This window comes from Mauremys reevesii, linkage group 15, assembly GCF_016161935.1.
Source record: "Mauremys reevesii isolate NIE-2019 linkage group 15, ASM1616193v1, whole genome shotgun sequence".
In the NCBI taxonomy this organism is placed as follows: Eukaryota; Metazoa; Chordata; order Testudines; family Geoemydidae; genus Mauremys; species Mauremys reevesii.
Window position 1 is genome coordinate 23,452,853 of NC_052637.1, and position 22,582 is coordinate 23,475,434.

General features: G+C 58.0%; 1 protein-coding gene across 2 annotated transcripts in view; it reads left to right on the forward strand.

The window, feature by feature from the left end:
• The window catches only part of USP43 (ubiquitin specific peptidase 43), a 186,330-nt gene that overhangs the window by 106,828 nt on the left and 56,920 nt on the right, over positions 1 to 22,582 (forward strand). For both annotated transcript variants that reach the window (XM_039502361.1, XM_039502362.1), the window contains exons 4-6: positions 11,398 to 11,490; positions 21,422 to 21,557; positions 22,057 to 22,201. In XM_039502361.1, coding sequence (XP_039358295.1) covers positions 11,398 to 11,490; positions 21,422 to 21,557; positions 22,057 to 22,201 — 374 coding nt within the window. The remainder of the gene's footprint in view (positions 1 to 11,397; positions 11,491 to 21,421; positions 21,558 to 22,056; positions 22,202 to 22,582) is intronic.

Genomic DNA, 22,582 nt, shown 5'->3' on the forward strand with positions numbered 1-22,582 from the left:
TCCTTCTGCAGCCCTGCCCAGTCCCTTTACTACCCTTGACTGGCTGTTCCTGGCAAGCCTTACAGGGAAACCCAGCCTCTGTGGCAGGCCCTGGGCCTCTGCTCTTCCGGCCGGCCCCTGGCAGGTGCTGTGCGCCCCCTCGCACACGAGCAGGCCCGGGGGTGTGGCTGCTCTGTGCACGGGGGTCCCCATCAGCACGAGCTTGTTGCTGGCGTTTACAGAGCACAGCCCATCCCCCACCCCTGGCCCAGGGTGCACCCTCGACGTGAAGCCCCCCGCCCATTTCAGACCCAAGGGTGCCCAGTCCAGAGACAGGCTGGAGAACCTTTCCCCCACCGGAGGGCGAGCCTTGCGACGTGTGTCCCCCTCCTTTTGCACCTTGGCCTCACGCTTGAAAGGCCAGCATGGCACAGGCAGAGTCAGGCGATCAGTTCCCACCTTCGCCAGCCCTGCTCTAGGGTGACCAGGTGTCCGGTTTTCCACTGGAACACCCGGTCAAAAAGGGACCCTGGTGACTCTGGTCAGCACCACCGACTGGGCTGTTAAAAGTGGGGCCGGCGGTTCTGTGGCGCTATGGCAGGCTGGTCCCTACCTGTCCTGGCACCGCACTGAGCCCTGGAAGCAGCCAGTGGGTACAGCTTCTAGGCGGGGGGTGGGTGGGCATGGGCCTCCGTGCACTGCCCCCGCCCCAAGCACCGTCTCCGCACTCCCATTGGCCAGGAACCGCGACCAATGGGAGCTGGGGGGGCGGTGCTTGCGGGCGAGAGCAGTGCACAGAGCCTCCTGGCCCCCCCGCCTAGGAGCCGGACCTGCTGGCCACTTCCTGGGTGCAGCGCGGAGTCAGGACAGGCAGGGAGCCTGCCTTAGCCCCCGCTTGCTGCGCCACTGACTGGGAGCTGCCAACTCTCTGCCCCGGTCGTGAGTCCTCCCAAACCTGGAGCCCCCTCCTGCACCCCAAGCCCCTCATCCCCAGCCCCACCCCAGAGCCTGCACCCCCAGCCGGAGCCAGCCCCCCAACCCTCTGCCTCAGCCCAGAGCCCCATCCTGCATCCTGAACCCTTCATCCCCGGCCCCACCCCAGAGCCCACACCCCCAGCCCAGAGTCCGTACCCCCTCCCACAGTCCAACCCCCTGCCTCAACCTGCAGCCCCCTCCCCCCTTCCAAATCCCTCAGCCCCACCCCCAGCCAGGAGCCTCCTACAGTCCAACCCCTGCCTCAACCTGCAGCCCTCCCCTTCCAAATCCTCAGCCCCACCCCAGCCAGGAGCCTCCTCCTGCATCTCAAACCCCTCATCCACAGCCCCACCCCAGATCCCACACCCCAGCCGGATCCTCACCTCCTCCTGCACCCCAACTCCCTGCCCCAGTCCTGAGCTGCCCCTTCACTCCAAACCCCCCAGCCCCAACCCCACCCCAGAGCCTGCACCCCCAGACGTAGCCCTCACCCCCCGCCTCAGCCCAGAGCTCCCTTCCACACTATGAACCCCTCTGCCCCACCCCCACAGCCTGGAGCCCTCTCCTGCACCCCAAACCCCTCATCCCTGGCCCCACCCCAGAGCCTGCACCTCCAGCCGGATCCCTCACCCCCTCCTTCACTCCAATCCACTGCCCCAGCCCGGAGCCCCCTCCTGCACCCTGAACCCCTCATTTCTGGCCCCACCCTGGAGCCCTCACCCCCTCCCGCACCCTACCCTCCTGCCCCAGCCCAGTGAAAGTGAGTGAGGGTGGGGGACGGTGAGCCACCGAGGGAGGGGGAATGTAGTGAGCAGAGGGCGGGGCCTGGGGAAGGGGTGGGGCTACAGTGTTCGGTTTTGTGCAATTAGAAAGTTGGCAACCCTACCCTGCTCCCTCGGAGGGACCTAGGGTGACCTGCTTTCAAACTGCAAAAATGGGATACATGCGGGAGCCACGCCCCATCTGTGGGCCCATCTCCTTCTCCTCAGCGCCCCCAGGTGGGGCCTTTGTGGTGGAGAGGAGGAGCAGGGGGTAGGGCCTCAGGCCCATCTCACCCTAGAGGGACCCCGCCCAGTTCCCGGAGCGAATGAAGCACCTGTGCTGGGCCTGGCTTTGCTGGCTGCCATTCCTCCCAGCTCAGCGCTGCACAGCATAGCGGTGTGCTACAGCCCTGCTGCTCATTTCATGGCCTTCTGGGAAGGGACCCAGCCGAGGGGTTGCTCCTTCCTCTGTCTGCTCTGGAGCCCTGCACAGATCTCCCAGCACCAGCCGCTCTTACGGAGCCAGGCTCTTTTGTTCTGTGACCCAATTCCAACTTTTAACAAATGATGTGAACAATCACCGGCCCGGCGCTAATTTCTCAGCTGTCTCCAGGGGCAGCCGGGGGCCTGGGAGACAAGCGAGACGGGAGTTCATTAACTGGGGACCTGACAAAGCCGTCAGCGCCACCGTGGGAAGGCTGGGCCAGGGTTCAATGCGGTAACATGTGGGGCAGGGAAGCTTGTTTCAGGGCGGTCCCAGGCTGTGACAGGGCCGGTCGGTGGAGCTGCGATGCAGGGAGCCGCGTACACTGATTGCCTGCCGTCAAGGGGGCCTCAGAATGGGGGTTACCCTCTTGTCCCTGCCCCAGGGAACCACGGCTGCTCTCATGGGCCAGGGACACGGGAGAGCTGGATTCAGTCCTTAGCTGTGGGCCATCACTTCGTCTCTTAGCCCCACAGGGCCTGGGCGGCTCAGTCCAGCCGCATGAGGAAGGGGCTCAGCTGCCACAGGATAGGAGCCCCCCCGAAAGTCCTGGGCAACAATGCCCACCTGTCTGTGGCTGGCACTCTTGCCGCACACAGGAGCACTCAGGGTCACGCCCTTCCCTTCTCAGCCAGAGGGTTAGCAGCTGCGTCTACTGGTCTGGGCAGCCCCCGTCGCTTTCGTATCTTCACGTCTGAGTAGCAGGCCCGATTGTTACTACGCCAGGTCCCGGGCTCAGCGAGTGCCACATCAGACAGGCTGTGTAAACGGAGACAGCGGGAGCCAGGTTCCTGCAGCTTAGATGCCGTCCCCTGGGCCCGTCTGGGAGGACTCCGAACAGGGGAGCCCAGGCACTTAGCAGCCAGGGAGCTAGTCCAGTCAGCATGAGCCCCAGGCTCTGTTCCTGGCTCTGCCTGCGTGTCCTTAGGGCTCATCTGCACTTAAAATGCTGCTGCTGCACCCTTGTAGCACTTCGGTTGCTACAGAGACGGGAGGAATTCGTCCCTCGACCTAGCACTGTTTGCACAGGGCCTTGGGTCAGTGTAACTGCGCTGCTCAGGGTGAGGGTTTTTCAGAGCCCAGAGCGATGGCTGGCCTGATTTAATTTTAGTTTTGCTGCATTCATTATCCTGTCAGCATGGACGAATGCATGGCAGCTCCTGTATGATCACTGGTAACTGTCTGTTCCTACTAATAGTAACACACAGTCCTTAGCACTCTCCATCCATGGATCTCAAAGGAGAGCAGTGTCATTGGCCCTGTTTTACAGATGGGAAAACTAAGGGTAGGTCTATACTTACCACGCAGGTTGACGCGGAGAGTTTGACTTCTCAGAGTTCGAACTATCGCGTCTAATCAAGACGCGATAGTTCGAACTCCCCACGCGCTCCAGTCGACTCCGGAACTCCACCACTGCGAACGGCGGTGGCGGAGTCGACCTTGGAGCCGTGGACTTCGATCCCGCGACGTCTGGACGGGTGAGTAGTTCGAACTAGGGTACTTCGAGTTCAGCTACGCTATTCGCGTAGCTGAACTTGCGTACCTTAGTTCGACCCCCCCACCTTAGTGTAGACCAGGCCTTAGGCACAGAGCGGGGCAGTGACGTGCCCAAGGTCACCCAGCAGGCCAGTGGCAGAGCCAGGAATAGGACACAGGTCTCCTGAGTCCCAGTCCGGTGTTCTATCCGCTAGACCGTACTGCTAGCAGGTAGGCTAGAGGTAAGCAGGGGCTGGCCCCTGTGCGGGGACCCAAGAGGAGGTAAGGTGTCATACATCCTCATGGCTCCATGCAGAGGCAAGCCACAGTCCACCCTCTGTGACCGACTTGTCTCAAGGCACAATCTGGTTCTGGGATGGATGCTGAAGATGGAGAGTTTGCTGCAGAATCATTCATGTGCTGCCTGCCCCTCAGCTCTGCCGCTATGTGGGGCATTCAGCGCACGCCTGTCGGGTGATCTCGCTTTCAGCCCGTGCCCCCTTTAGCTTCTCCACTCCTTCGCCACCTTCTTTAATTGGCTCCCTGCCCCCCCGACCCTGGTGATCTAGCGAGCCACCAGCCCCACAGGCTGCCTCCGTGCCTGTGCTGCATTTCCAGGCTATTTCATGATTTGTTCTGTGTGTCGTTAGCAGCTGACAAAGCGCCCCACACTCTGTGCTCAATGGGAAGCAGAAAGCAGCTGCCTTTGCTTTGGTCACCAAAGACAGCCTCCCTGTAGCTCTCGATTGTGCTGGGGGTATTGAAGCAGTCGTCCTTGCTCTGATTTCCTGCCCGGTTCCTAGCAAGAAAGGCTGAGATGTTCCTTCTTTTCATGTATGCCGAAGAGCTGATGCACTAAAATATCCAGGGGCAGCGGCATTCATTTACCTCCCCTTTGCATTTTCTTTTTTAAAACAACTCTACAGTGTGCGGGAAAGACGCCGGATGGACTCTCTGAAAACAGATTGTCAGCCATGGGGCAGGGACCATCTGCTTGTTAGTTCTGTGTGTCCAGCACCTAGCGCGGAGGGGTCCTGACTCCCACCTGGGCTCCTGGGTGCCGATACCACAAATAGTAAATAATAATAATAATAGCCCAGGTAGAGAAGCGGTGCAAGCTTCCCCCACCTCACACTCCTCAGCCCAGACCCAAGGCAGCCACCGCTGGGAGGAGACAGCAGCTCACAGGAATTGCTATGCTGGCTCAGACTGTCTAGTCCAGTATTTTGTCTCTGAAAGAGGCCGGCACCAGCTGCCTCAGAGGAACAAACCCCGTAGTAGGTAGTTGTGGGGTAATTGGCCCCCAGGGGATGTTTCCTCTGACTGCCCCCTGTCAGTGACCGGTTAGTCTGTGCCCTGAAGCAAACGGATGTTGTCATTGTCTGTACATGTGTCAGCTCCTGTTTGAAACCCTGCTGAGATCGTGGCTTCCCTCACATCCAGGGGCAGGGAGTTCCGCAGGCTGTTGGGTGATCAAGCATTTCCAGGCATCGGTTCCGCACGGGCTGCCTTTCACTCTCATTTGCTGCCCCCTCTGGGTTGTGCTGGTGTCGATAACACTGAAGGCAGCCCACAGGGAGGGGGTCCGTTTGGACCAGAGCCAGCGGAGGGGGTTGAAGCGCGGGGTGGGAGCACCTGCTCATGCTAAGAGATGACCAAGGGGGGATCTGGCCGCATACAGGCAGTGGAAGGGTGTGAATGTGCAGCTGGAGGGGGATACTGAAGGCAACGCAGGGGGCTAGAGCCAGGAGTAAGGGGATGAAAGCCAGGGTTCTCCCCGGCCTACTGGGCCCTTGCCCGGCAGGAGCACCGCTGAGTGCCCCCCTGCAAAATAAAGGGGCGACAAGCTATCTGGTGCTCCCCTGGCACACTGTGACGAACTGGGAATGTTCTTAATGTTTTCTCTGAATACTGTGTTGGTGCCTCAGTGTCCCCTATGCAGTTCTTAAGTATCTAGGTGGCGGAATAAGGGTGTGTGATTGCTACAGAGCAAAGGGCCAGTGCACCTAAATGCCTGGCACTCTGTGTCCTAGCAACTGATGGCCTGGGCCCCTCCTCTGCAAAGGTGCCAACTGAAGGTGTTGGAGACAAAAAGGTCAGGTGACCTCCTGGCCTGGGAAAGGAACTGAGCAGCGGAGGAGGGGCTGGAGGGGTTTTCAGTCTGGAGTTGGCTGGGGACAAGGAGTGAGGGCAGACGTGGGGGTCTGGCTCACTGCCCGCCAGAATGGACCCGGCCAAGGGGTCCCGTTCGCTGTACCTACAAGCTCTGTTTTAGACCGTGTTCCTGTCATCGAATAAACCTCTGTTTTACTGGCTGGCTGAGAGTCACGTCTGACTGTGAAGTGGGGGTGCAGGACCCTGTGGCTTCCCCAGGACCCCGCTGGGGCGGGCTCGCTGTGGGAAGCGCATGGAGGGGCAGAGGATGCTGAATGCTCCAAGGAGAGACCCAGGAGGTGAAGCCGTGTGAGCTTCTTGCCCTGAAAAAGTCTGCTCCAAGGGAGAGGAGGCTCCCCAAAGTCCTGCCTGGCTTTGTGGGGAGCAGTTCCAGAGCATCGCCCAGGGACTCCGTGACACACACCCCTTCCTCGGAGCCAGCGTGTGTTCCCCTCCGTGGCCAGACAGCTCTGCCCTGTCTCCTGAGGAGGCTGCTCCAGTGATTGGGACACAAGCCGGGGACTCAGGGTGACAGGCTTTCTGGGGAGCCTTGTGCAGTCACTTAGCCTCTTTCTGCCTCCGTTCCCCACCTGTGTGCTGGGGCGCATGGCACGGCACAGCCTTGCGCGGGGCTGTGGGATGAGCACAGGGAAGGCTGAGGTGCTCAGTGACGGGGCCAGGTAGACGGGCAGAGTGGCAGTCCATGCACTTGGTCAGGTTCGGGAACTGCGGAGCGATGCCAGGGGTCATTCAGCTGGGAGGTCTCTGACTGCGGGGAAGCAGCCTCATTGCTGCTGCTTCTTCCTTGCGTCAGTCCCAGCAGATGGGCCCGCTCCCCCTGACGTGCTCTGTTCAGCGCCATCACCCCACATGCTAACGGGTCTTCCGCTGTGACGTCTCACCACTTCTTGGGTCAGCCTCTCTGTCCTTTGCCCAGGGCTGTGCGTTACATGAGCGACCCTTTGGAGCTGGTGCACTCTCGCTGTTGTTTACAGGTGTCACTTGGAGTGTGTCTCTAATGTACATGTTCCTCATGGGGTCCTTCTTGTGTACACCACTCATCATTCCCCGTGGTCGCATTTCCGGGGAGCGAGTCGTTTGCTCACCTGGTTTCTTTGTTCCCAATGCTCAGCGGCACACGCTAAACCTGGACGGACCCCTGCTGTGTAGACCTTCCCTTTTCACCTTCCTGGCATCTTCCTGCCCCACGCTGCACCACTTCTCTCTCTCTCCAGCTAAGCCATGCAGCCTTTTTGCATGGGGCATTTAATTAGACTGGGAGACCCGCTGGAGCAGGCAGGGTAGGGGGCCAAGAGTCTGGGTTAGATGAGCACAGAGCTCTGTCCCTCTCTGGCGTGAGGATCCAGACATGTCCTGGCAAACCACCGTACGTTCTCTGGTACACACTGCGCTGGGGAGAAAACTTGTTCGGACAGATGGTCGCATGGCACCATGACGCAGCCGTGTCCTAATGGCAGCGTGGCAGAGTTGGTGAATTGGCAGGGCCTTCCCCATCAGACATTTTCGGGCATGTCCAGCGCGGGTCTCAGGTCCTTGGCAGGTGTGTGCACTGCAGGGTAACATATGAAGGCTGCAGTCCAAGCAGAAGCCAACATCTGCACCTCGTTCCCGGCACGTCTGTCTGGAAATGCGCCACTGAGTATTAGGGGGAAATCGCATCTGCCTTGGTTTTTGGATTGAACATCTGCGCATTGCTACCTCCAGCTGGTCGCTGTGCAACAAACTGGCTCTCGGTGTACAGAGATCATCTGGATACAAGGAAGATCCACAGGTGGCATGTGATGGTCAGGTCTTGACCTGTTCTCTCCTCCGTATGACTTAACCCCATCCTCACACACATGCCATAGCGCATGCAGATCTAGTCAGCTGTGGCACTTCGGAGAGAGACGTCTTTTTGATGCGAGGCTGCGTTTTAACCTTGGGAAAGGCTGAGGTTGAAGCCAGGTTAAATAAATAAAAAATGGAGAAAAATAAAGCTCTGGAAGCTTGAAGACCTGGAGATGTGAAGTTCCCATGGCTCTCCTGCAAAATGTCTCATGCGAGAAGCAACACACATCAAGCTCAGCCAGCCCAGGCCATCCCACACCGAGCCTCTCTGCCCCGCCACAACTATGCCCTGCGCCTTTCTGGCACGGTCCTGCCTGGCACCAGGAACCATGCCTTGCAGATGGCCAGAATAACTGTATCAAGCCTGTCTGCAGTGTGTGGCCCATTCCCCAGCTCCAGCCCTGCAGCCCTGTCCTGTACAGAGATCTCCAGGCTCTGTGGCAGTGATACACCTCTCACAGGATCAGAGATGTGTAAATCCAGAGAGCCTGTGTTGCATTAATGAGCAGCTGGCGGAGATAAGCTGAGCTGGTGGGGTCACTCTGATGTTTCCACGGCGCGTTCCATGGATCGGATGCAGACGGGTGGCGGAGCCTCTCTGCCATTTGCAGCTGTGGAGGGAGCCAGCTGATGCCTGGCCCAGCTTTGGCTCCAGGTAAATAACCAGTGAGCATCACCTGGTGGAGCGGAGCAGCCAGCTGGTGCCTCTTCACAGGTGGTTTGCTAACGAGAGATGAATGGAGCAGTCAAGTGCAGAAGACACTGAAGGGAGCCCCTGTAGGGTGACCAGATGTCCCAATTTTATAGAGACAGTCCCGATTTTTGGGTCTTTTTCTTATATAGGATCCTATTGCCCCCCCACCCCCATCCCAATTTTTCACACTTGCTGTCTGGTCACTCTAAGCCCCTGTGATGGCTGAACTGGAGAGCAGAGCTTGGGGGAACGCGGGAGCCGGGACTCCTGTAATGTGGGGCTGCTGCTGCACAACAGTGAAGTGCCTCTGCAAAGAGGTACAGGGACACACAGCATGCTCTGGGCCTGCAGCATTTCTGTCCCCTGAGGCAGAGCTATCACTGATCCCCTCTCCAGCTCCCTCCCGCACACCCCACAAACAGCAAGAGGCACATGGTAAAGGGCCTGAAGCAGGCTGGCTGGGATCCAAGCAGTGATCAGCAGCGAGCGCCTTCACACCGGGACCCCGAGCCGAACACACCCGGGCGCAGAGGAGAGAAGCAATCGCAGCGAGGGGAGATCGCTCAGCCTCGGGTCACTGCCCTTCATGCAGAACACTCCATCGTCGGTGGTGATCATACGGAAAAGCAAAGCACTGCTGGGCAGGTTTCGCTGCAGCGATTCCAGGAAAGGGGGGTGGGGACCGTCTGGCTGAAATTCTCTGCAGCTGGCTGCCAAAGAAGCAGATGGGGAAGCCGGCTGGACTGCAGATTTACCAGGCAGGTAAATGTAGGCTTAGGCTGAGCTTCATAAACATGCAGAGCCATTCTACCTCCAGTGTAAACCCACTGCCGTACAGCCTCAGGCGTACTGTATGCACACAGGTACACACACACACGTCTCCCTCCCTGCACAACACCTGAATGCGTAGGCCATCTCACACACCACACACACACGTTCACCCACACCCAGTGTTGCCATTCCATCTCCTGGGCCCATTCATCAGTGAGTTATTGTTGCATTGATTCTGTGCCAGGGCACTCTATGAGCATACAGAGAGTTTGTTGCCTTTCTGGGCCTCCTTGTGAGCTCAGGGCCCTACATTCTGCATTTCTACATGGCCCCATCACTTCCCAGTCCCATGGGCTCCACCCCCTGAGCTCAGGATGCCACCTTCACAGAGCTGAAGGCTGAGCCCTGCCTCTCAGACAGGATAGCCACTGCCCCCACCAGCTCCTGAGTGGCATGTGCTCCAGCAGGCCACTCATTAAACATACCTCGGGTGTTGGATAGGCCACGCAGAGGGGAAGGGAGAGCAGCCAGGTAGGGGGCACCTGGGTCTCTTGGGGAGGCATGGGAGGCAGTTTGGCATTGTAGATTAAACACATCCGGTGGTACTTTGGCTAAAATGATCAGCAGTGAATAGCTAACACGAGTGGTGTTCCATTAGGTTTCAGAGTTAACTGTCATTTGGGATGAATGGGCAGTTTTTACCGCTTGAGCCTATGGTGTCAGGCTCTCTGCAGACTCAGGAGCACAGTGCCGCACTGGTTACATTTTGAAGTATTTTTCTCAACCATGAGGGTTAGAAAGATTTTTTTTAAGTACGAAAACTTAAGATTCTGGAATCTGGGGAGGTTGGGGAGGATCCTGCTGCGAATTCTGCAGCCTGGGCTTCCCAGAATCCCTGGGGCTTGACTCTCATCTGATTTGTAATGAACATTCATAAAAATGATAGCTGTGTTGAGGAATGTAAGGTTGGGATAGCAGAGGGCTGCGGGTCAGGAGTGAGGAGCAGCAGAAGTGCATGTGACTGTCTCAGGACTGGAACAGCAGAGGGCTGTAGCCCAGACTGAGGGGGCCCAGCACAGCTGCATTTGGGGAGCGCAGGACAGGAGATGCAGGGGTGCTGAAGTCGTCCTTGGGGTGTTCTAGCAAAGCTGCATAGGGAAGCTACAGCCCCACTGGCTGCTCACACGAAACGGGGCAGGGCTCTGTCACACAAGCTCACATACGGGGACCATGGAGGGAAGCCAGCGATGGTTTGACGTGATGGGCTGGGATTTCCTGGAGTCCCTTAGAGCAACGTGTCAGGGAGCCGGTGATGACCCCTGGCACTGGCAGCTAGATGTTGCTGCTGTCGTTTCTCAGGGGCTGCAGAGTGTGGAGCTCCGGGGCAGCACTGACCCATTGAGAAATGATCTAACTCCTCCCTGTCGGGGAGAGAAGCGAAAGGAGCTGGATCTCCCTCTGCCCCCGTTGTTGTATTGTGGGCCTGGAGGCTTCCTCTGGACGCTCTGTTCACCTGAGCCAATTGGAGCTCTGCAGGCTCCCACGCGATCCCAGTGGCCTAATACTCTGCCCTCTGCCATCTAGTCTGCTGAGGGCCCGGGGAGGGCGTGACCGATCTGGCATCCCGCTGGGGTAGATAGTGGCCCGCAGTGGGACAATCTGGCATGGGATCTGAGTCAGGCTGCAAGAGGCATGACAGAAAGCCCAGTGCCTCGGATTTGTTTGTATCTGTGGCCATCTCAAGCCAGCTGGGCCTTTGTGGCCTGGTCTCAGGCAGGGAGACAGCGCCGGGATTTGGGAAGAGAGGGATAGAAAAGCAGCAGAGGTTAAAGGAAACCAGCCCGTTGTGTGGCAGGGCTCTGTGTCCAGGCCTCAGCGTGGTTGGGCCCTAGTATGGTTGCTAATGGGAGCAGGAGGGGAGAGAGCTATTACACACCAGGGGATGAATCGGACCAAAGTCGGGGCTGGGCTGGTTATCAGGAGAAACTTCCTCATGCTCAGATCTACAGCTGTGGAAGGGGTGGAAACCCGATTGCCTAGATGGTTTCAGTGCAGACTGGGCTGGAGAACACAGTGTGCACCGTGACAGTCCTGCACTGGAAGGTGAATCACAGCCGGGGATCACAGGATCGGAGCGGTGCCCTCACCCGGGCAGAGGGATGCTGCCCCTGGTTGCTTTTCGCCCTGGGAGGGGTGCACCCTGGGTCAGAGCCGCCCATGTTTAATTTGACTGTGGTTTCTTGTTTCATTTTTAGGTCCTCCTTGACCTGCCCACACTGTCTGAAGCAGAGCAACACCTTTGACCCCTTCCTGTGTGTCTCCTTACCCATCCCCCTGCGCCAGACCAGGTACGTGAAGCGGCACCGCTGCCTCTGCTCTGAGCTTGCACCCGCATTGGTCCCCGGGAAACGTCTTCCATCCGCACTCCGTCCCTCTCATCCCCACCCCGTCTCCTGCTCCCCCGGCAGGCTGAGGCCTCTGGCTAGCCTGTGAGCCCACCCAGCGCAGTGTGGGTGTGAACCACGTGCGGCTTGCCCTGCTGCAGAAGGCATAAGTGCTGGAACTATGGGTGCTGGAGGTGCTGCCGCACCCCTTGGTTTGAAGTGGTTGACAGTTGGGGTCAATGGCTCTCAGCCTCCCCACATACAAATTGTTCCAGTGCCCCTGGCCGAAGGTGGGGCTGCTCGCCATGGGGGAAGGGGGTTAGTGTGGATGGGGTGTCAGGGGTGTGTCTCTGGGTTCCAATCACAGTGAGCTGGGTGGGTCCCATCGCAGTTGCTATTGGTCAGTTCACAGCCCAGATGCACCAGGCTACTTGTCAATGTGGTGACCTAGGACTGGCAGAATGGGACAGCGGGGCTGGTGGAGGATGAGCAGAGCTGTGTGTGGGGGGAGCCCAGGGCTGGGTTAACAGGGGGCTGCGAGTCAGAATTGAGGGGCACTGATACAGCTGTGTGGGAGGAGCCCGGGGCTGGGATAACAGGGGGCTGCGAGTCGGGATTGAGGGGCACCAGCAGAGCTGTCTGGGGGGAGCTCAGGACTGGGAGATCGGAGGGTGACGACTGACGTGCTGACAAAGCTGCAGGGCAGACTGGTGGGTCCTTGGCTGGAGCGGCAGCAGCTTATTTTCAATCAGAACCGAGGTGCATCGGCTGTGGCTGGGCCAGGGAAACACTTGCAAAGCTGTCCTCCCTTCACTGCCCCGCACTCCTATTCTGCCACCCGAAGGGGACACGGCAACAGCTGCGCTCTCCCCAGGCCCCAGCGTGGGGGTGGGACTTCCGACTGTAGGCATTAGCCAATAAAACACCCTGAAACAAACAAACAAACAAACAAAAAGTACTTGGTGTTTATCCACTGAACACCGGAAATGGCTACTTGTAGTTACAGGTGGCGGGTGATGCACTCTGCAGGGGAGATTCCTGAAGTGCACTAACTTGCTGCATGTTAACAGGTCTGCTCAGACCCTGCTGGTACTCTCTAAAGGTTGCCTAGTGTGCTTTAACCCAGCGCCATTTGAAATAGTCCTACGTTAACGTGCACCAGGGAACGGTACCAAGAGATGCTCAGTCCAGCACGTACAAAGGAAAGCCCTCCCTCCCCAGTTTTGGACAGCTGCATAAAACTCAAAATTTGCTAAAAAATACCCCCCAAAATGAAATGAATAAACCCTGAAAACCAGACTTCCTCCATGGGGGGCAGAGGAAGCTCAGCAGTCGCCATTCTGCCCCCTGCATTAGCCAGCGCTGGGTGCTGCAACCTCTAATCGAAAGGTTCTGTTGCGGGAGGTCAGCCCATTATTCTCACAGGGCAGCTTTCGCTCCAGCTCCTTCATCTGTATTTCTAGAAACTCAGCTGCTCTTTCTCCAGCTTGGGCAGCACCAAGCAAGGAGCAGCCACGAGGGTGTTGAAAAGGCGCAAACCTGCCAAGGAAGGAAGGAAAGAAAATGAGATTTTTTTATTGATATTGGTGAGAGCAAAACAACCATTTTCTTACCAGTCAAATCCTCCTTTGCGTGCTGAACTAGCAGCCGTTTCCTACATATCTGCTGCCCCCACACTGGCTCATTAGGACACAGATTACTGGCTCCTGTGATATCATTGCTCAGACCCCAGATCTTACAGGCGAGAGCCGAGGCCATCCACCCCACAGGATTGACTCTTCCAAAGAGCCGTTTTCACATGTTGCAATCGATAATAGATGCAGGTGCTAACAGCAATGTCAGCGCTGAACTGATAGATGTGACTAGTAACAATTCCCACAGCAGGAAGTGTGTTTGGCAAGCGTCTTATTGGAGCTGCGAAGTTAACATGCGATTAGTTGCAAAAACCGACAGCAGGAGAAAAAACTTGTCCCTGCGTGTCTGGGAGTCGGCTCCACTGAGCGTCCCAACCTTGACACGACATCTGCTCCCGTTAGCTCCGCGGAGCCCTCACTGCTGGCAGGTTCTGTCTGTCTCTGGTTGCACAACACCGAGCACAACAGGGTTCCCAGTGCGTGCCGGCAGCCCCTGGGGCTAGCGTGGAGCACTCCAGGGTGAGAGTTCTGCTCTGCACCTACAAACCTGCCCTCCAGCCCTGCCTGACAGACCTTTACGGGGTGATGGGGGAAGAGGCAGAAGGAAAATGCAACTGAGCACAAGCTCAGAGCAAGGGGCATCGTGGAGTTGTAATGTGGTCATTGGTTCCCCTCTTACGCCCGGGGCAGTCATCCTGTACCAGGCGCAGATTCCTTTCCCCTCCACACTGGATCTGCTGCGCCGGCCAGTGTGTGTGTGTGCGTGCGTGCGTGCATGTCCGTGCCTGTGTGGGTGGTAGGGTGACCAGATGGCAAGTGTGAAAAATTGGGACGGGGGTTGGGGGGGTTAATAGGAGCCTATACAAGAAAAAGACCCCAAAATCGGGACTGTCCCTATAAAATCAGGACATCTGGTCACTCTAGTAGGTGGGTGCGTGCATGCGTGTATGTGCATGCATGTGTGTGCATATGTGTGCATGTGGGTGTGTGGGTGCATGTGGGTGTGTGTGTGCATGCATGTGTATGCATGTGTGCACCTGTGTGGGTGAGTGTATGCGTGTGCATGCATGTGTGCGTGTGCATGCATGTGTGCGTGTGCGTGCGGGTGTGCATGTGTGCGCCTGTGTGTGTGTGTATGCGTGCATGTGCGTGAGCACACTTCTGCAGTCAAGTCTCCACCCAGCTGTGTTGGGGGTGGAGTAGTGGCTACCTTTGCACAGGGGGAGAAGGGGCCACAGATGCTTTCCTACTAGCCTGTGTGGATGCGTAGCCACGGTCCTGGCTGGCTCCCCAGTGCCCAGCCCCACCTCTGCAGAGAAGCCTGGAGGCGGTTGTTCAGGTCTGTCCCAATCTAACCCCTCAGGAGCGCCATGTGGGACGGGTGCAGCAGCTGGCGGGTGCTACCCAGAGACTTAGCAGCTGTTTGGAGTTATTTGTCCCGTCCCCACCCCCATAAGAGCAGCCTGCGAGGTCCTGTCATAGGGCAGAAGGGACCATTAGACCCTGGCCTGACCCCTGCAGAGCACACGCCACAGGATTTCACCATTACCTCTGCAGTTAGCCCAGTCACTTGCCTCTACCCAGTGCATCTCTTCCAGAACAGCAGCCAGCCTTCCTGTGGAGACCGCAAGAGATGGAGAATTCACCTCTTCCCTCGGCACTGGGGTCCAGTGGGAAATCACCCTACTCTGCTCACAGTGGTTTCTGATGAGATCAGGAGCTCTGCCTACCGTAGATGGCTCCAAGTCATGAGTCAGCCCCCCAAAAATCATGAGATAGGCTTCAAAAGCTTGAGTGTGTAACCAGGAATACGTCTGGGGGTTGTTTGTGACCGACTGGCTTTGGAGCCATGAGGTCACATCCGGGCCATGTTTCCAGATTTTCCCCACAATCACAAAGGCTAAGGACTAAATTTTTTTTTAAATCCAAGCTGAGATTCTCCTCCGTCCCCAGGACTCCAGGAGCTGGGGCTTTAAGAAAACCTCTGTTAGTGAGAGAATTGGCAACATGGCATCAGAGGAAAATTGCAACAAATAACATTTAAAACCTCGCTAAGAAAGATTTAAAATAGGGACTAAGGGCACCGTTTTAATGGCTGCTACCACAGGCCCTCTCAGGCTTAGAAAGAAAGATTGCAGGGCCCCGAAACACAGACAAGTTCCCTTCTGCAGCAACCCAAAGCTCCCGTTGCTTGCGCTGTGGATCCCCGAGACAGCATTAATTAACAGAACTTGTATCCAAGCCGCGTCTGGAGGCTTCAAACAAGATCAGAACCACATGTGCTGGGCACCATGCAGACCCAGAGCGAGACAGTGTGTGCTCCAAAGAGCTCTGATAAGACACAGAGAGGCTGAGAGGGGAAACTGAGGCACCGAGACTTGTTTGAGGTCACACAGTGGGTCACTGGCAGAACCATGGCTCCTGACTCCCGGCCCATTAGCTCACCCTGCCTCTTAAACCAGAACCTCTCCCCAGTCAGGACAGCACGGCCCGCCCTGGGGCCTGGGAGGTTAGCGGGGAAATGTCTCTACTGGGTTGATCCAAATTCTGCAGAACGTGGTGGCCTTGTGAAGCTGCCCTGAGCTTAGGGGGTCGGGACAGTCCTGCACCAGGTGGGTTAGTGGGCCCAGTCCCAGCACCAGTGGGCAGCCCCAGCTGGCAAGGAACTTGATGTATCAATAATGCCAGCTGGGTCTTGCGTAAATGCCAGCAGGGTTGTGGGTGTACAGCAGAGCTCTGTGCGTGCGTGCGCACAGGCACAGGCAGAGAAGCGTGGGTGTGCAGTGGGTGTGTACACACATGCGGCAGGGCTGTGTGTGTGCGTGCGCGCATGCGCAGGCAGAGAAGCGTGGGTGTGCAGTGGGTGTGTACACACATGCAGCAGGGCTCTGTGTGTGCGTGCGCGCATGCGCAGGCAGAGAAGCGTGGGTGTGCAGTGGGTGTGTACACACATGCAGCAGGGCTCTGTGTGTGCGTGCACGCATGCGCAGGCAGAGAAGCGTGGGTGTGCAGTGGGTGTGTACACACATGCAGCAGGACTCTGTGTGTGTGTGCAGGACGGGGGATGGAATGCGGAAAGTGCTTCTAATTTACTTTGGTGAATCCCAATCCTGTGGCCACCAGCTTCTCAAACCGGCTGTTTCTGGGGAGAGAGTCCGTCAGCTCCTTCCGCTGGGCACTGGGACGCTGCACTGTACAGGCTAAGCCACTGCCTGCTTAGGCTGGGGTTCCTTTAAGACCCACAGTCGCCTGGTCTTTTATACACTGTTTGCTTGCTCTGGTACCATTCCTTGGTGCAGTAAACCTCCCATGCTCCGCTGCACAGCTTGGCTTCTGCAAATTGATACTATCATTGTTCCTCTAGGGGCTGCATTGACAGATTTAAATACTTTATAAACCTCTGTGGCGGAATGTGCAGGGCCCAGCCTGATCCCTCGTTGCCCAACAGCGTTGCCGTGCTAAGTGATTCATTTCCTTGGCTCACTAAATATTGCTCATTGGCTACGAGTCCTGAGGTCAGACATTTCAGAGGAGGGGTGGGGGAATCCCACCAGAGGGTCTGATCCAAAAGCTAGAAGGATTTGTTCCTGCGGAATACAACATCCTGTGTCTCTCCGTGCGTTCCGGGAGGGGAACTCAGGTGCTGTGACTGGCGACCTCCCAGCCCAGCAGTGAATAGGGGGAGGGAGAACTCCCAGGGTGTGGGGTGGTCTGAACACTGTGCCGAAATATATAGATGGATGGATGGGGAGAGGTGTGTACTGGGATAGAGAAGTAGGTGAGGTATAGATAGATAAATAGATGGGGAGCAGTGTGTGTATTGGGATGGAGAGATGGGTGGAAGGGTTATTGGGATGGAGAGATGGGGAGGGGGTGTATTGGGATGGAGAGATGGCTGGAGGGGTTATTGGGATGGAGAGATGGGGAGGGGGTGTATTGGGATGGAGAGATGGGGAGGGGGTGTATTGGGATGGAGAGATGGCTGGAGGGGTTATTGGGATGGAGAGATGGGGAGCAGTGTGTGTATTGGGATGGAGAGATGGGTTGTTGGTTTATTGTGATGGAGAGATGGGGAGGGGGTGTATTGGGATGGAGAGATGGGTGGAGGGGTTATTGGGATGGAGAGATGGGGAGCAGTGTGTGTATTGGGATGGAGAGATGGGGATGGGGTGTATTGAGATGGAGAGATGGGGAGGGGGTGTATTGGGATGGAGAGATGGGTGGAGGGGGTGTACTGAGATGGATAGATGGGGTGGGGGTATATTGGGATGGATAACTAGCTAGATGTTTCTGGGGATAGATGGACAGGTAGACGGGGACAACTGCCTGGCTCGAGGGATATGGGGCCTGTCAGCTCTGGGGAGTGGGCTCCCCTGGGGACTCCCAGCCCCCTACCATTCGGAGCAGGAGACTTAAAGGCTGGTCTCAGAGCAGGGGCAGAGCACAGGGCATAGGTAGCTGGTGTCCCAGGACAGGCTTGGGAGGTCAGTGGGAGAGGGAGGATAGGTTAGTGGTTAGGGCGTTAGCCAGGGATTTGGGAGACCTGGGTGTAAATCCCTGCTCTCTGCAACAGAACTTCTTTGTTTCCTGGGGCAAGTCACCTGCTCTCTCGGTGCCTCCGTTCCGCCATCTGCACAATGGAGATAGCAGGGCTGCAAGGCTGTGGGGAGGGTGAAGGCCGCAAGGTGCTCTCAGGCTGTGGTAGTGGGGGCCTGTGAGCTGGGTGTGCACACCTTGGATCGCCCCGGGCTCTGGGCATTCCTGGCACCTGCGTCTCTGCCAGCAAAGCCCTCTCTTGAGTTCAGCCCCTGGCAGCTGGCTGCGTTTTGACCAGTTTGGCGCTGAGCTTGTGGAGCGAATGGGAACAATCAATGGAGACCTTGGCTGTTTTATGCAGGCAGCCAGCACTGCCTGGGAGCCAAGAGCTGCCAGCGGGGTCGGGGGGCTGTCTGCCATGCCGAGCGCTGCCTCGAACGTTATCTCCCGCCGCACGGTGAGGGCTCTGCCCACTGAGGGCTGTCCCCAGGAGCTGGCACTGGTGCTGTCAGCCCTCGGACGATAAACCTGCTCATTCAGCTTAAAGGGTAAGGAACAATGCAGCGGCAGCACGGCGCAGACAGGCAGCAGAGGGCACGGATGTGTCTCCTGGGGCAGAGTGAGAGGGGACCCTCTATTTCACTGTTGACAGGCAAATGCCAAGAGTGCCTCTGCACAGCAGTGCTATTATCAGCCTGCCTGGAGCCTCGGCTAAATGACACATAAGTGCTGCAATTAGGGGACGCGCTGGAGAGAAGCAGCTCGCCTGCCTGCCAGGCTGGGCTGAGCCCGGGGACAGGGAGAGCTGGGAAGTGCATGAAAGGCAGGCTGGGAGAACGTGTGTGGTAAGAGCCGGCGCGGGCTCTGAGCGTGACCTCCTCCTGGGCACTGAACCTGCTGCATGCCTGGCACCAGCCTGCAGTGAAGAGCTGACCTGGCTTCTTCATTCCCTAGGGAGCAGGCCAAGCTGGGGGAGACATGGAGGCACTTTGGCTTGGGGTGGAGCTTGGCAGTTGAGGGGGGGTTCTGGGCGAGCCCTGGTCTGGCTGGCTTTGGCCTCAGGCAGGGCCCGTCTGCTGGTGCATGTGTTGTGAAGCGCCCAGGCCGTGCTGTTCTGGCTCAGCCACCAGCAGCTCATGAGGTGTTAACAGAGCGGCTGCCACGAAGGGTCTGTCTTCACTGTGGAGTTAGCCGGGGTGTTGCCCCTGAGCTCCCTCCACCCACACACAACCGCCTCTCACTCGTGTAGAAATGCTTCCAACCCAGGCTAGCTGGTCTGGCTGGGGGTGAGTTGGAGCCCACATGCTGCTTTCACTGGGGCTGGGAACCCCCTCCTCACTTTGCAGTGAGGACCCAGGGTAAATCCCTCAAGTGCCATCGGTGCCCCCTCATTCCCTGCCTGCGTGGACTCCTAGGGCATTTCTCTCTTACAGACAGGCACTGTGCCCGGGAGGGGCTGAGTGTCTTGCAGAGCAGGTCTAAGGCCGTGTTGGCTCACTCCCATGGCTGCAGCATGGCTGTGTGAGGAGGCACCGCAGAGAGCCAGGAAATGACAACAAGCGGTTCAGGGGCTGGGATTCTCCCGACGAGGGATGGCTGCCCCAGCCCGCGGCTCTTGCTGAGCTGAAGATCAGAGCCTGCTGGGAGCAGGTGGAGGGCAGGCACCAACCCGGGGCGAGCAGTGCATGCTGGGAACAGGCCCAGCTCAGCCCTCGGCTGGCCACTGTAGTTCACGTGTCTCTCTCTGCTGGGCGGCAGAGCAAAGGGAACAGCACCAAGAGCAATGTGGCAGGACTCCTACCCGTGTTGGCTCCTGGAGCGCTGAGGGGGAGTCCTGGCACCCACCTCCACATCTCCCTTAGCGAAGGACAGGGCCTGGGCTTGGGCGGGGGAGGCAGAGGGTGAGGAGCTCACCTGGGACAGGGGGGATGGATCAGGTGACCTTTGGGGTTGGAGGTGACCCTGGGGCTGGGTAGCTGAGGGGGGAGCTTGGCATGGGGCGGGGGGAGAGGTGAAGTTGGGTGATGCAATGGTGTGCTCAGGAAGTGCAGGGTGGGGGGAGGGGGGGGAATTGGGGCTGGACAATCCGGGGGTCTGAGCTGCGGGAGGTGTGGGAGCTCAAGAGACACAGTGTGTGACTGCATTGGCATTTCTCCTTTGAAGGTCTGGGTTCAAACCCAGCTCAGCATCCCAGTGAAATGCATCTGGCTGTCTCAGCCCAACTCCAAGAGCCACTTGCCAGCCTCCCCAAGCCACGGGTCTCCCACCTAAGGAGACAAGTGACAAGGCTATTTCTAGCCACACTTCCCATAGTCCCTGCCAGCCCCATGTTTCTATGCTTTACCTTTGTTCTAGCTATTTTACCTATGTTCTAGCTTTACCATGAAAGGGCCGGTGCTATCCCATGATGCTCTGCAGCTGCGGATACAGCAGGGCTATTGAGCACTGACCGCCCTGATGGGAGGCCTTTGCCATCCACACAGCCAGTGCATGTGGGAGCTACTGCTGGGTTGTAATAAACCACACCCTAAACCAGTGGTTCCCAAACTAGGGGCGCTGCTTGTTCAGGGAAAGCCCCTGGCAGGCCGGGCTGGTTTGTTTACCTGCCGCGTCCGCAGGTTTGGCCAATCGCAGCTCCCAGTGGCTGTGGTTCGCCGCTCCAGGCCAATGGGGGCTGCGGAAAGCGGCGGCCAGCATGTCCCTCAGCCCGCGCTACTTCCTGCAGCTCCCATTGGCCGAGAATGGTGAACCGCAGCCAGTGGGAGCTGCGATCGGCCAAGCCTGCGAACGCGGCAGGTAAGCAAACCGGCTCAGCCTGCCAGGGGCTTTTTCTGAAGAAGTGGCGGCCCAAGTTTGGGAACCACTTCCCTGAACAGACCTACACGATAGGGTGCCTCCCATAGCCCTTCGCTGGCCAGAATTCCTAGTCTGATGCTCCCCTGTGTGCAGCTCTGACTCAGCGATAGAGCAACGGGAAATGCTTGTGATGTGGGAAAAGTGTGTCGGGTGCTGTCCCGGAGCAGTCCCCTCATGGCACGGTGTGGCCCTGCGGGCACGCCGCCCTCACCTTTTTTTGGCTGCTTCCAAGTCACGTGTCCATAGCAGCGCAGAGGTCCTACCTCAGTATCCCCCTAGCAGGGTCTGAGTTATTAAGCCTTAATCAAGCCCACAGACCTAAACCCTGCCCCTGGGTTAAGGGATTCCTCACCCCTCATGCCTGGGGCTGTGCAATGGGTCAAGCCTGCGTTGCCAGTCCACCAGCACTGGGTTCCGGCCCTGCACCTCTTCCCTTTTCCAAAGCGGGGTGTCTGCTGCACCCTTAAACTCCTGTTTCCTTAAAGGGGCCATGTCATGGACTAGGCATGGCTGGCCCTGAGCCCCACCGCCCCTTAAAGCGGCCGGACCACCAGACCATGGTGTTAAATGTTATGGGGTAATTCTGCCCCGGTTGCATGCTCCAGCAGCAAGGAAAGGCGCTCAGCGGAGGGCAGAGCTGAGCCCTGCGTGTTTGTGGCCCTTACAGTCGGTGCTGAGGTATGTTCCCGGGTCAGCGCTCAGCTGTCTGCGCTCATCACTGCCTGCACAGGGTTGGGAACACACGGCGTATCCTAATTCCCAGCCGGAACAAGAGCTCGGGTGCCCTGGGGCACAGACAGACCAAGGGGAGAGCCCCCCATTTGCTGCTTACTGGCTTTCTGGAGCCCATCTGCTCCTCTGTTTTTCAGGCCCTTGAATGTCACCTTAGTCTTCCAGTCCAAGAGCCAGCGGTTCCTGCGGATAGGCTTAGCGGTGCCCCTCTTCAGCACCGTGGCGACCCTCAGGGCAATGGTGGCAGAAGAAGGCAAAATCGCCCCCAATCAGGTGAGTCAGGGCCAGACCCTCCGCCACACTGTCCCAAGCCTGGAGCAGCCGGGTGGCCAGTTACCCACCCTGCTGAGCGCACTCCTGGCGGCACCGGGGTTGCCCGCTCCGGCCAGGCAGGGCTCACATGGCAAGGAAGGGGCCCCTGCTTTGTCTCAGCTGCTCTGGTGTAGGGACACACTGTGTCATGCCACAAACGCCAGATGGCATCGCAGCACCAGGCGGTGGGGCGTGAATGGAACCCCCTGGTGAGTGTGTCTCACAGGCGGTACGGGCGTGCTACAGCCCTGTCAGCCTGGCTCCCAGTTGCAGCAGCTCTTGTCCACATTCACTGCACTGAGCTGCTGCGTGGAGGCCCCTGGCAGCCCCGGGACCCCTTAGTTGTTCTGCAAGCTCAAGGCTCTCCAAAGGCAGGAGAGACCATGGCCACAGGATGGTTTTCTCCTCAACATCCTTATGGGAGGGAGCCGGGGTCGCTGACTGTTCCCCTGCACTGCAGGTGATCCTGGTGGAGCTGTCCCCCAGCGGATTCCAGCGCTCCTTCCACGACGAGGAGGATCTGAACGCCATCGCGGAGGGCGACAGCGTCTATGCCTTCCAGGCCCTGCTGCCCTTCAGCAGAGGCAGCTCATCTCGGCTCTCAGGTACCAGACTGCGTTCGGGTTTGTTCCTTGCAAGCAGGTGGGAACGTGCACGTGGTAAAAGCTGGTCATGTCTCCTTCCCCAGCCTCCTCTTCTGAGCCTTGGCAGGAGGATGCCTGACAGCAGGCATTTTCCATCAGCGTCGGAGCATCTCCCCGCGTGCTTGGAACAGCTATCGCCCTGCAGCTTTAATGAGCAGAAATTGACGTGGGATTTACTCCACTCTCCCTGGGACTGAGTCCCCGGAGACAGCTCCCCCTGACCCATATGCATCTGTCTCAGCTTCTGGGCATACCCAGGAAACAATTACACAGGCTAAGCCCAAACCACTTAGCTGAGGGAATGGCAGGGTACCTCGTCTGATGGCCTATTAGCAAAAGATG